General features: G+C 36.3%; 1 protein-coding gene across 10 annotated transcripts in view; it reads left to right on the forward strand.

The window, feature by feature from the left end:
• Positions 1 to 14,080, forward strand: part of LOC137244196 (beta-glucuronidase-like) — a 664,948-nt gene that overhangs the window by 638,044 nt on the left and 12,824 nt on the right. For all 10 annotated transcript variants that reach the window (XM_067772845.1, XM_067772844.1, XM_067772848.1 and 7 more), the window contains 2 exons: positions 7,332 to 7,696; positions 10,245 to 10,417. In XM_067772845.1, coding sequence (XP_067628946.1) covers positions 7,332 to 7,696; positions 10,245 to 10,417 — 538 coding nt within the window. The remainder of the gene's footprint in view (positions 1 to 7,331; positions 7,697 to 10,244; positions 10,418 to 14,080) is intronic.

Consider the following 14,080-nt stretch of genomic DNA (forward strand, 5'->3'; position numbering starts at 1 on the left):
CAGTCCATATAAATTATAAGCGTATAGACGTTTACGTTTAAAAAAAAAATACGGCTATTATTTTAAAACAGATTTAACACACAGAGCAGAGATCTGCAATGAGTAGTTGTAAACTGAACGCCACATAGGCCAAGTCACAATAAAATATGATTTTAAGTTAGTTAACACTGTTTGACACAATTTTATATGTGCTCTCTGTCAAAAGCCGAGTTAGGTCTTTAGCAGGTATTCGAATCGAAGAACTTGACTGTTCAAAGTTGACTTCGAAGAAACCCTGTAATGTTGATGCATTAAAAGAAATGGATAGAATGAGAAACGTTACAAATAACTAAGTAAAGTTTACGTAACTAATTTAAACAATATTTTGCCCTACTAAAAATAAAAAAAAAATCATATTTAAATTAAATTTAAGAAAAAGGCTTTCCTAAGAACAAGCTTGTATTACTTGTTAATAAAAGGAACTAAAAAGTAAAAAATAAAATTAAAGAAAAAAAAACTTTTTTAAAAATAAGCTTTTATTATTTTGGTTAATAAAATTAACTAAAAAGTAAACAATAAATTGACTCTAAAGAAATATAACACTTTATAAGTTCGTTGTAAGCTTAAACGATAATTAGGCTTTTTCGTCTGCGACAAAAAAATTCTATATTGTACATAATTATATATTTTTAACATTAAAAATTTACACCTAAATTATTAAAGCTTACAGTTTATATCACAGTCCTAATTGTTCTAATAAAAGCGTGTTACATTGCGATAGCAAGAAAATGAGATCCTAAATGTTCTTAATTATACCATCAAAATTTAACACGTTTTTTATTAGAACAATTTGGACTGTGATATAAAGTGTAAGATTTAATAATTTAGGTGTAAAGTTTTAATGTTAAAAATATATAATTATGTACAATATAGAGATTTTTTGTCGCAGACGAAAAAGCCTAATTATCGTTTAAGCTTACAATGAACTTATAAAGTGTTATATTTCTTTAGAGTCAATTTATTGTTTACTTTTTAGTTAATTTTATTAACCAAAATAATAAAAGCTTATTTTTAAAAAAGTTTTTTTTTCTTTAATTTTATTTTTAGCAAAGTTTCGTCGACAAAGGGGTAAATAGAAAGGAACGTAGTGTCTGGATATTCTAGGGGGAACCGCAAAAAACAAGCGGCTGAGGAGGTCCTCGGAATCAATTTCTCCAATAATGAGCTTATGGATGAACAATACCCCCAGTAATATTCTCCGATTTTCCAGAGTGGGTAAGTTAATAAGAAGAAGTCTACTTCTGTATGGAGGAAGGTGGAGACTTGAGTCCCAATTAAGACCGCGCAATGCAAATATCAAAAATTGCTTTTGAACTGACTCAAGACGCTTTATATGCTTTTGAGAAACAGGGGACCAAACGCATGAGCAATACTCGAGTATTGGACGAACCAGCGATGTGTAAAGAACCTTAGTGAGGTACGGATCATCGAACTCTTTAGCCCATCTTTTAACAAATCCAAGTAAACCCAACGCTTTGTTGGCTATAGATGAAATATGCATGTTAAAATTCAATTTCGGATCAAAAAGGACACCTAGATCATTTGCAATAGATATACGCTCCAAAGGCGTACCATCTATTACATAAGATTTCAATGCTCGCTTCACTCGATGAAATGTCATATGTTTACATTTAGAGCAATTTAAAGCTAGTAAATTTGTTGTGCACCAACATTGGAACGAGTCCAAGTCGGCCTGAAGAGGATCCAAGGAACTCAAATCGGTAGGACAGTAAGTGTAGCAAAGTTTTACATCATCCGCATACATTATAGTATGGGAATATAATATTGTCTGTGGCAAGTCATTAATGAAAAGGGCAAAGAGCAAAGGGCCTAGATGACTTCCGTGGGGTACGCCGGAGGAAACTCCGAACGATTCCGACAGATTGCACTTGAACAGGACTTTTTGGGTCCGGTTAGAAAGATAGCTTTTCAGCCACATTAATAGGTGAAACGGAAAGCCCAGTAAATCAAGCTTATGAATAAGCAACTCATGGTTGACGGTATCAAATGCTTTGCTGAAGTCCGTGTATGTTGTTGTTGTTGTTGTTGTTGTAGCGATTAGTTACTCCCCGAAGGCTTTGGGGAGTGTTATCGATGTGATGGTCCTTTGTCGGATACAGATCCGATACGCTCCGGTAACACAGCACCATTAAGGTGCTGGCCCGACCATCTCGGGAACGATTTATATGGCCACATTAAACCTTCAGGCCATCCCTCCCTCCCCACCCCCAAGTTCCATGAGGAGCTTGGGGTCGCCAGAGCCTCGTCTGTTAGTGAAACGGGATTCGCCGCTCGAAGGTGAGGTTGACAATTGGGTTGGAGAAGCTATATATTGCGCTACACAACCCCTTGAATCCCTACCTATCATGTTCTAATGAAGTCCGTGTAGATGACATCCGTTTGCTTGTTCGCTAAAAATCCTTCCATAACTATAGAGGTGAATACAAGCAAATTTGTAGTGGTTGACCTTTGACGAATAAAACCGTGTTGGCATGCAGATAAAAGACTAGAACACTGATATTGCAGTTGACTGGTGACAATCTGTTCAAAGACTTTAGGAATGACTGAAAGTTTAGCAATACCCCTGTAGTTTTCAACTTTTGACCCACTACCTTTTTTATGCAGGGGTATAATAAAAGACTGTTTCCAAAGTGCTGGGAATGACGCAGATCCCAGAGATAGCTCAAATAATTTTAAAATAGGCTCATACATGTTTTCGGCGCAGTACCTAAGCACGCAACTAGGAACACCGTCCGGTCCCGGAGAAAAGGTGGGCTTCAAAGATTGAAGACTCTGAAGAACAATATTACCATCAATAGCAGGATTCCTAATGTAATTTGAGCTATCTAAGTGATAGGGATATTGACCGGAATGAAAACCACTGGATGGATACGTGGACTTAAAGAACTCAGAAAATAGTTCAGCAACGTCGTCATCAGTGCAAGCTTTTTTACCTCCAAAGGTTAATGAGGAAGGATACCCAAAAGTTTTCCGCTTTGAATTTACGAAACTGTAAAACTTTTTTGGATTTCTAAAAAATTGGGCTTTACAACAACTCAAGTAATTTTTATAACAAAGCTGATTAAGTCGGTGAAATTTCGAACGAGCTATTAGATATTTAGAGAGGTCTGCAGATGCTCCAGATTTCTTGAACCTCTTATAAAGCCTAGATTTAATGTTATTAAGTCTGATAAGTTGCCTTGAAAACCAAGGGGGCTTATTCGAACATAGGGTATAGCGAGTAGGAATGCAGGTATCAAAGAAGCCATCAAGCGTACTGTAAAATATAGAGATAGCCGAATCGACATCAGTGCAAGCATAGAGATCCGACCAATCATGGGAAGCCAACAGATCATTGAGCATAATGAAATTCGCTTTGTAGAAGCATCTAGATCGGGGACGAGACTGTACTTGAATCCTACGGGGTAGGCTGATATCAAGTGATATCTCTAGCGTAGGGTGAAGAGGGTCTTCTGGAAGGGATAAAGGTGGTATTCGCGTAAGGGCAGTACCCACCGAGCATTCCACAAATACTAAATCCAGCATTTTATTTCCACTATTTGGAACATTGTTAATCTGTAAAAGAGATGAGTCTATCAAGCAATTGAGAAACTCATGTTGAGCAGTGGGAGTTAAAAAGTTTGTATCACTTATATTAACCCAACTAACTGTTGGCAAGTTAAAGTCACGAACAACAACAAGTCGATCGTTATCTCCCAACTGCGAATGCAAATCACAGATGGCCGAGCTATGACTAGCATAAACATCCATATCCGAACGAGGTGGTATATACGAACAGCAAACAATTACGCCATAGCTACCGAATGAAAGCCTAACTGCTATTAATTCGATATGAGAGATATTGTCCAGCGAAATCAACTCAGACGATAGGTTAGATTCAACAGCAATAAGGACACCTCCCGCTCTAGAGATGCGATCATGCCGATAAACAGCATATTTATTTGAAAAAACCTCAGAATTGTAATTATCAGGCTTTAGCCAGGCCTCCGTAAAAGCTACAACTTGTGCAGAAAAGTTGAAAGAATTAAGGAAGAATGGAACAAGTTTTGATCGTAAACCACGAACATTTTGGTAATTAATGAGAAGACGGGACAGATCAGCAATTACCTTTGTGTTGTTATTACTGTGTACGTCATATCGTTTTTTTGGCTGTAATAAAACAGGTTCGGCCCTCGCCTTTCTCGTGAACAAGTGAACCACAGTATGCTTGGGCCAAAAAGAGGAATCAAGTACCTTATCGAAATATTCATCTGAAAGAGATATTTTAAATGAGGAGATGTCTCTCTCATATTTAAAGCTAAATTTATACACATTGATGTTACTAGTGGGTGCAACACCAAGTTTAGAGCAAACGTAATGAGCAATGTCATTTTCGGTAAGCGAGGCGTGTAATCGGGACACAAATACAGCCCTACGAGGTGGCACGGCAGTCACCTGCAAAGGAGTAGCGGATAGCGCACCAGAGAGCTGGGAAGGTGCGGCCGCTAGCAACAACCCCAGTATCGGTAACTGTTATTGTTGGAGCTAAAGATACCGGTGGAGGTGTAGGATGAATTGGGGAGTCCAGCGAAATCAACATTGGTGACGTAGAACAAACAGCCGCAAAGGTACCACTATTAGTTCGTGCATCGTTTAATTTGCCAGAGATCGTCTCACTGGAAGTCTCAATACAACCTTGTGGAGATTCTTGTAGAGATTCCTGAGCTTCATTGTTCATAACGTCTTTGGTAAGCCTGTTCGTATCAGTCAACGCGGTTGAAGGGACATTCGTAGGAGGACAGCTTTGCCCCTGACTCGAAGACATGTTGGAGTCATTGTTGGGCATACATTTCTTACGTTTTGGGGATTCAGATATCACTTTCAATTTTTTAAAGTGAGCCTCCATCGTTTTGAATCTTTCGTTAAGGTCACGAAACCCAATAAAAATGTTGTTGAACTCTTTCTGAGTTTGCCTCATAAAAGCTCGCATGTCATTTTCTACGGAACGACAATCATGACATGTCCAGTTCAGTCCAATTTTGCTGGATATTAGGTCAACAACCCGACCACCTATGTGAGAGAAACCGGCACAGATAACATGAGCCATATTATCACGGAGCCAACAACAAACATAAGTATCACCACGGAAAATTTTCTTTTGATTGGTGCACTTCTTGACACAGCAATCTAACATAATTGCAAAGTTAAACAAACCCAAAAGAAAAATAGGCAAAGGAAACTATGAGTATAGGATAAATTGAACAGCTGTTCAAAAATTATGGGCGACAGTTATTTTGGAGCACTGGATGCAAATCGCAAGACAGCGTATAGCTAGCAGCGAACACAACACAAAGCAAAAAGGGCACACAATGACTTGCTAATAGAAGTTACCAACAAAACGGTATGCAGTTATCACAATTTTTTGTGAAAATCTATGATATATGAACACACAGACTGAATGTTTAAATTGCCCAAAAAGCCACTATGTATATTGCACTGTGTAAAGATTTAATACCAAGTTAAACTTATAAACTGTTTTCTATTATATGAATAAATATTTATAAATGATAAAACTTGTTTACAAAGTAAAAACAATAACAATTCGAAGAGCGATCAAAACCACGTCCGCGCACGGCAAGGTTGAAACCACTTTTTTCAAATAGGTAATTTTTCCAAAAGCAAAATAAATTACAGAAAAGATTACAGAGTTAAACAGCCTTAAAAATTCAGCTATGTTGGTTATACACATAAATACAACAGAGGGTTGTGTCACCGCTTTTTGCAAGCGTTGAGATTCACCACGCGTGACACGCGTGGTTCACCACGTCCAAATATCACAATCCACGGATAGGTACCGGCGGGTTTGTATGGGACTTAGGCTGTTATGCCAAAGTAAATACAAATCTTTACCGATAACTGTGTTATCGATTAATTTATCGAATTCTAACAAAGTAATATTGTATTGTCATCGGAGTTATACATGTGTGCAAAATTTCAGCTCAATCGGACACCGGGAAGTGTATCAAATTTAACTTGCAAGACTCCATTACAGACAACAAAAGTGAAACTAAATAAAAGCTTATAATATAATGAACAAAATTGTATTTGACAACGAAAGGTGTATTTTACACAGTGCTCTTCGTTTGTTTTTAAAAGAACAGAACATTCAAACACATACGACAACAGCATACCTAAAAACTGGACGTAGAGCGACTTCACCGAACTTTGAATGAACATTTACGATTAATGGAAACCGATATTCAAAACAAAGATCTAGATACAAAAACCCATAGATTTTATAATAAAAATATTCAGTAAAGAATATATTGATGAACTGAGTAAGCTATATGAAAAACAAAAGCTCGAGAGATCGGGAACCAAAGGAGCTCGAAAGTCTAGATACTATAAGACACAACTAAAAAGACGAGGACGCAAATGTCTTAGGGGCGGAGGAGTCACATACTGACACACCCGCTACCAATAATTATCGTTAGTCACATACTGACTCCCCCTCTACTAATAACTCTCATGCTCTTCTTGCTTATACCATTTCCTCTCACACCCTTCCTTCGCTTTCCACATCCGCTCACTAATTATGAGCTATATTTCCGTAAACAACTTCCAATAAATAAATCTCTTTATTCGCAATTAACAACAACATTACATATTACAGCTATCATTATTAGTTTTGAGCTCATTTTTGTCAACTTAGTTATAAGCATTGTAAAATTTGGAGTTGATTAATAAAGTATCATTCGAAAAGAACGGACTTCTTATTATATACAACAAATGTGTTTCTCTTAACCTGCTTCCACTTGCGATTTTGATTCCTATTTCGATAGCTCATACTACAGGAAACACTATTTCTCATCATATCCAAAATTGCAGTCTAAAAGTCTTCAAAATATTACCCCCAATGGGCTTGGTAATAGGGCTCTGAGGAAATGTTTGTCGAATCAGTTATATGCTGCTAGAAAGCAGAGTATGCACAAATAGCCGTTTTATTTTGCCTCAATACGTATATTATAAAAAATTTGCTTTGTTAAGTTGAAAATGAAAGCACTATATTAACCACTCTTAACGGATGTTTAAATAAAAATGTAAAAGAACTATTTTGGAGCAATTTTCCTTCATCCTTTGTCAATTTTGGTTTAAATACCAAGAGAAGAAAAAAGGGCACTGAAGGTGGTGCAACGCCGAACCGGCAAGGATGATGGGAGATCGTTTCATTCAAAACAGAAAATATACTTGTTAGGGGTGTTTAATACTGTTAATATTGCAATGTTTTACAGTGGGACGCGTATATTACAAAGTTAAAGTGAGCGGAACAGCGTCTAATGAAGCCGAGAGTTCACTCCAAATGCGTGCACGATTGCGTAACAAACAAGGCGTTATTGTAGCTAACGGAACGTCTGATAGCGATTTGAAAGGCGTATTAGAAGTAAAACAAGTAAAACCCTGGTGGCCATACTTAATGGACCCCGAACCCGGTTACCTCTATCAATTGGAGTTATTTTTAAACACTGCCGATAATAACTTACTAGATGTCTACCGACTGAAAGTTGGCATACGTACAATTACATGGAACAATACATCGCTCCTTATAAATGGACGGCCAGTGTACTTTCGCGGTTTTGGAAAACATGAAGATTCCGATGTAAGTGATCAACTCAACCCAGATTTTTACTGTTTTTTTCTTATTACTATCAGACGCCTGGCGTTATTCAAGAATATATTTTGGGTAGATATTCGCCATGTTAGATTTTTCAGGTAGAGCAGAACAAAATGAAAAGAAATAAAAAATAGAAGGGTGTCTAAGTACGGGTGTGGCCGAACATTATATACTCAGCTGAGAGTTTCTATAATACTGTATCGAATTTTAGGGAGCTCCTGATAATTATGCACCTTCTGCTAACGTTCGAATCGCTGAACTGTATATGAATGAATAACTATATGACTAAATAACTCCAATATTCAGTATTTAAAATGGTCTTTATTTAGACTACTTTGGGAGTAGTACTGCGCAATTATACTTGACTAATAGCGTGTTTAAATTAAACTGACTGATTATCGCTTGCATCGCCCTGCCATTATACTCTCAGTTAGTGTCGTTCCCTATTTCTCTTAAGGTCTAGAATTTTCATGAACTTGCCTTCTGGAACAGTTGTACCTCATACTTGGTTACTTAGTTATATGCGTGTGTATATGTGAGTAACAACTTCTGCTCTTAGCTGATCACTACATATGTGTATGTGAGGTAATCTCTTCACTTCGAGCTGCTGGTTATGTGTGTGGAATATTAGGAGCGTGCCATTGACTTATCTAGCTCTGGCTCACGATCAAATCTAATTGGAACGATCTGGATCAACTTGATGAGATCTGGTAGCACTAATATAAAACATCTGTTTTGTTCAGAATAAGAAGAAACGTACACAGAAATGGAAGATACTGATAGAATTATTAACATTTAAATAGTTTCGCACGTGAAGAAACTATTTATTTTCCTTACATTTTCCTCAAGTTGTTTACTCTTTGCGTTTTTGCTCTTAAATATGGCGAAATCTTTTATGTATACACATATGTACACATATTTATTTCAATGCTACCATGGCTCAACTATATCGTTGGCTCATCTCATCAGCTGATTTTATTTTTTTCATTTCTCTGGAGTAGGGATGGTCAGAAGGAGATGGCAAACTCAAAATGAAACCAACACATTGACAACATTTTCTTACTACACACAAAAGCTGCTAAGTTTTATGTTTCCATTCCATTACTTACATTCGTCTAACACCAACACGCTGATTTTGACAATGTGAACAAAAGTATGTTGTTGCTATAGAGATGAGCCAACCATATAGTTGAGCCATGAGTGATACCAACTCAAAAGTGGATAGCTGTCAAAAAATCTACTACAGGATACGAAACGAACAGAACTGCGATATGGATCAGAAATTGAACTAGATAAATATCAGGATCACAACGTTGTTGTTGCATTTCCATGTTAAATTTCTATCCGTATCGGGTTCACGCGTCATTGGAACGTAACAATTCTTCGTTGCCTTGTACCTGCATAAATGTGCCTGCTTCATTTAATGTGTATATGCACATAAGTGTAGCTGCTTGTTTTTTTGTTGTTGTGATTATTTACTAGCATCATAGTTATGCTAATATTCGCCACACTGCCCTCCACCTAAGTCTGATCGTCCCGATTTTCCGATTTAAATGCTCCTAGCCTCTCCAAATGAACTGCTTTCATTTTGTTTCGTGGTTTGCCAACGGTTTGTATGCGGTAAACTACATCGTTGATCCGTTTTACAACCTTGTATGGGCCTTCCCAGTTACACAGAAATTTCGGGGACAAACCATTTTTTCGTTGTGGACTGTATAACAGCACCAAATCTCCTTCCAGAAAATTTTCCGAATTAGTTGCTTTATAATATCCGGCTTTCATCTTGTCTCTCACAATCCTAGTTCGTTGTTTACAAGATCGTGTAATTCTCTCATTTCTTTCTCCAAGGCACCGGTGGATTTCCTAGCATTTCTTTCCGCATCGGCAGACAGACCAAGCAACATGGCGCAATCATAATCTTTTCGATGCTGATAATTGAGATGTAAAGAAGTCTAAATCTATCTCGATTAATTTATGGCATTACGTACAACCGTTATCCAAATGCATTTGCAATACGTTTGTATACCAGTATACGCTGGGTAAATTTCAGCTTTTGAAAATTTTTGATATACATACTTTCTAAACATTGATTTCTCTCGTAATTTTTGTAACCCCACAGAAAAATGCATACGAATTATTAGGATGATACGCTTACATCATACACGCAAAACATTATATGCAATCCGTGTAATTTATAGTATGCTGAAGCCCATGTATATACATATATTTGGTAGGAAATAAAAATCAACCGTGGCTTCATCGGTATTCCTCTCAATCTTCTGCAGCAATTGTTTTTAATATTTTTTCGCCGTATTATGTTATTTTATGTTGAAGTTTTTTATGCTCCTTACAGATGCATGCCATAACTTATCAATTGGGTGCTCTCGTAGTCTTGAATAACTTTTTATAGGATATAAAGAATCCATGCAATCCGTCCTCGTTGCTAGACAAAGGGAATCCCCCTTTTATTTGCTTCTTTATTATTGCGTAAGTACTAACATAACAGTTTAAAATTTGTTATTTTAATTTCCAGATACGTGGCAAAGGACTAGATTTCGCATTATTGACACGTGATATGAATTTATTGAAATGGATTGGTGCAAATGCCTATCGTACCTCACATTATCCTTATTCCGAAGAGTCCATGCAATTCGCTGATGAAAATGGCATTATGATAATCGACGAATGTCCAAGCGTTGATACTGAGTAAGCCTCTCATTTATGAATGTTTCTATATTTTAAAGCAGTGTCCGAAAATGCTATATTACTCCGGAGTTTTTGTGCTATCGGCTCTGAAAATGAAAAGACCATGGAGCAAATAGCAGAATAAAAACTCCAAACGAAATGCTCTTTACAGTGGAGTGAGGGCAAAAAAAAACAAGTAAGAACGGGACTGTCTTCGGCTGTGCCGAAGACTTCATACCTTTCATGAATGGGGCTGAACAATAATCTTATCCCGTTCGTAATCTCCAAATAATGGGATGTATAAGATAAGAAATATATAGTGAACAGATATACATACCTAAACGATTTTTAAGATAAATATAAAATAAACAAGTAAGGAAGGCTAAGTTCGGGTGTAACCGAACATTATATACTCAGTTGAGAGCTATGGTGACAACATAAGGGAAAATAACCATGTAGGAAAATGAACCGAGGGAAACCCTGGAATGTGTTTGTATGACATGTGTATCAAATGAAAGGCATTAAAGAGTATATTATGAGGGAGTGGGCCGTAGTTCTATAGGTGGATTCCATTTAGGGATATAGCCATAAAGGTGGATCATGGTTGACTCTAGAATGCGTTTGTACGATATGGGTATCAAATTAAAGGTGTTAATGAGTATTTTAAAAGGGAGTAATCCTTAGTTCCATAGGTGGACGCCGTTTCGAGATATCGCCACAAAGGTGGAACAGGGGTGACCCTAGAATTTGTTTGTACAATATGGGTATCAAACGAATGGGTATCAAAAGTGAGTTCAAGTAAGCACGTGAACTAAGTTCATTAAAGATATGTCGATTTTTGCTCAAGTTATCGTGTTAACGGCCATGCGGAAGGACAGACGGACGACTGTGTATAAAAACTGGGCGTGGCATCAACCGATTTCGGCCATTTTCACAGAAAAGAGTTAACGTCATAAAATCTATGCCCCTACCAAATTTCAAAAGGATTGGTTAATTTTTGTTCGACTTATGGCGTTAAAAGTATCCTAGACAAATTAAATGAAAAAGGGCGGAGCCACGCCCATTTTGAAATTTTCTTTTATTTTTGTATTTTGTTGCACTATATCATTACTGGAGTTGAATGTTGACATAATTTACTTATATACTGTAAAGATATTAAATTTTTTGTTAAAATTTTACTTTAAAAAAAATTTTTTTTTAAGTGGGCGTGGTCCTCCTCCGATTTTGCTAATTTTTATTAAGTGTACATATAGTAATAGGAGTAACGTTCCTGCCAAATTTCATCGTGATATCTTCAACGACTGCCAAATTACAGCTTGCAAAAGTTTTAAATTACCTTCTTGTAAAAGTGGGCGGTGCCACGCCCATTGTCCAAAATTTTACTAATTTTCTATTTTGCGTCATAAGTTCAACTCATCTACCAAGTTTCGTCGCTTTATCTGCCTTTTGTAATGAATTATCGCAATTTTTCGGTTTTTCGAAATTTTCGATATCGAAAAAGTGGGCGTGGTTATAGTCCGATATCGTTCATTTTAAATAGCGATCTGATATGAGTGCTCAGGAACCTACATACCGAATTTCATCAAGATACCTCAAAATTTACTCAAGTTATCGTGTTAACGGACGGACGGACGGACGGACATGGACAAATTTTTTTTCGATCCTGATTATTTTGATATATGGAAGTCTATATCTATCTCGATTCCTTTATATATGTACAACCAACCGTTATCCAATCAAACTTAATATACTCTGTGAGCTCTGCTCAACTGAGTATAAAAACAGGTAGGTACTTTCTGTGAGGATGCAAAGTTTCAGGTTTTTTGTGGTCTGCGTGTAAAAACTATGACTACGAATCACGTATTTCAACAATATATGACGTAAACGTAACTATTTGATGAAATTTGATGAAGTTTGAAGCTTGTAGTCGTAAAAAAGGGGCAAAAATTACAGTTTATATGGGGTATATAATATATATACCACCGACCTCTATAATTTTTTCAGACAACAATATATGCTATATACGTAAGCATTTGGTGAAATTTGAAGCTTCTAGCTGTTAAAATGGGGCACAAATTGCGCAAAGTTTCTTATCTGAACAATCGATTGTATGAGATATATACTATATATACCACCGATCTCAATGATTTTTTCAGACAACAATATATGCTATACACGTAAGCATTTGGTGAAATTTGAACATATCTAAACGATTTTTAAGATAAATATAAAATAAAAAAAAAATAGGTAGGTACTTTGTGTGAGGATGCAAAGCTTCACGTTTTTTGTGGTCTGCATGTAAAAACTATGACTACTAATCACGTATTTCAAAAATATATGACGTAAACGTAACTATTTGATGAAATTTGATGAAGTTTGAAGCTTGTAGTCGTAAAAAAGGGGCAAAAATTACAGTTTATATGGGGTATATAATATATATACCACCGATCTCTATAATTTTTTCAGACAACAATATATGCTATATACGTAAGCTTTTGGTGAAATTTGAAGCTTCTAGCTGTTAAAATGGGGCACAAATTGCGCAAAGTTTCTTATCTGAACAATCGGTTGTATGAGATATATACTATATATACCACCGATCTCAATGATTTTTTCAGACAACAATATATGCTATACACGTAAGCATTTGGTGAAATTTGAAGCTTCTAGCTGTTTAAATGGGGAAGAAATTGCGCAAAGTTTCTTATCTGAACAATCGGTTGTATGAGATATGTACTATATATACCACCGATCTCAATGATTTTTTCAGACATCAATATATGCTATACACGTAAGCATTTGGTGAAAGTCGAAGCTTCTAGCTGTTAAAATGGGGCCGAAATCGCAAAAAAATATATATATATACTAGGGCGGGTCGATTTAAAAATCGCTCATTGCTTTGTGAAAATCGTATTCTAGGGATCAAAATAAGAAACTTTGCCGAAGGAACCATACCTCTAAAACGAATTCTGATGTCCCCCCCTTTGGGTCGAACTTTTGGGTAGGGACAATTTCAATTCTACCTTCCGTGTCTTGTGTTGGCTTAAAAAAACAACACAAGCAATTTTACGATCTGCAATTGTGTCACAGTGATACCTTCATTTTTTAAAACGGTTGAATAAAAAACCCACACAACTATGTTTACGACATGCAAATGCATCACAGTGATGCCTTGGTTCTAAAAGGGGGTTGTAAAAACGCTAATTTCTAATAATTTTTTTAATTTCTTTTCTATTACTAAGTTAAATTCATTTTTTCATTTACATATGTTCTGACTAAATAAATTTCTAAAGAGAAAAATAAACTCCAAAAAGAAAAAACATAGGCATTTCAAAGTGGGATTCTTCAAAATTTGCCCCTACGACCCTAAGGGGGGACATCAGGATTCATTTTAGAGTTATGGTTACTTCGGCAAAGTTTCTTATTTTGATCCCTAGAATATGATTTTCACATAGCAACGGGCGATTTTTTTCCCTCCCCACAAATCGACCCGGCCTAATATATACTATATATATATACTATATATACCATCATATATATATTATATATATCACCGATCTCTATGATTTTTGGACACAACAATATATACTATATACGTAAGCAATCGGTGAAATTTGAAGCTTATAGCTGTTAAAATGGGGTAGAAATTGCGAAAAGTTTCTTATCTGAACAATCGGTTGTATG

This window comes from Eurosta solidaginis, chromosome 3, assembly GCF_040869045.1.
Source record: "Eurosta solidaginis isolate ZX-2024a chromosome 3, ASM4086904v1, whole genome shotgun sequence".
NCBI classification, from domain to species: Eukaryota; Metazoa; Arthropoda; class Insecta; order Diptera; family Tephritidae; genus Eurosta; species Eurosta solidaginis.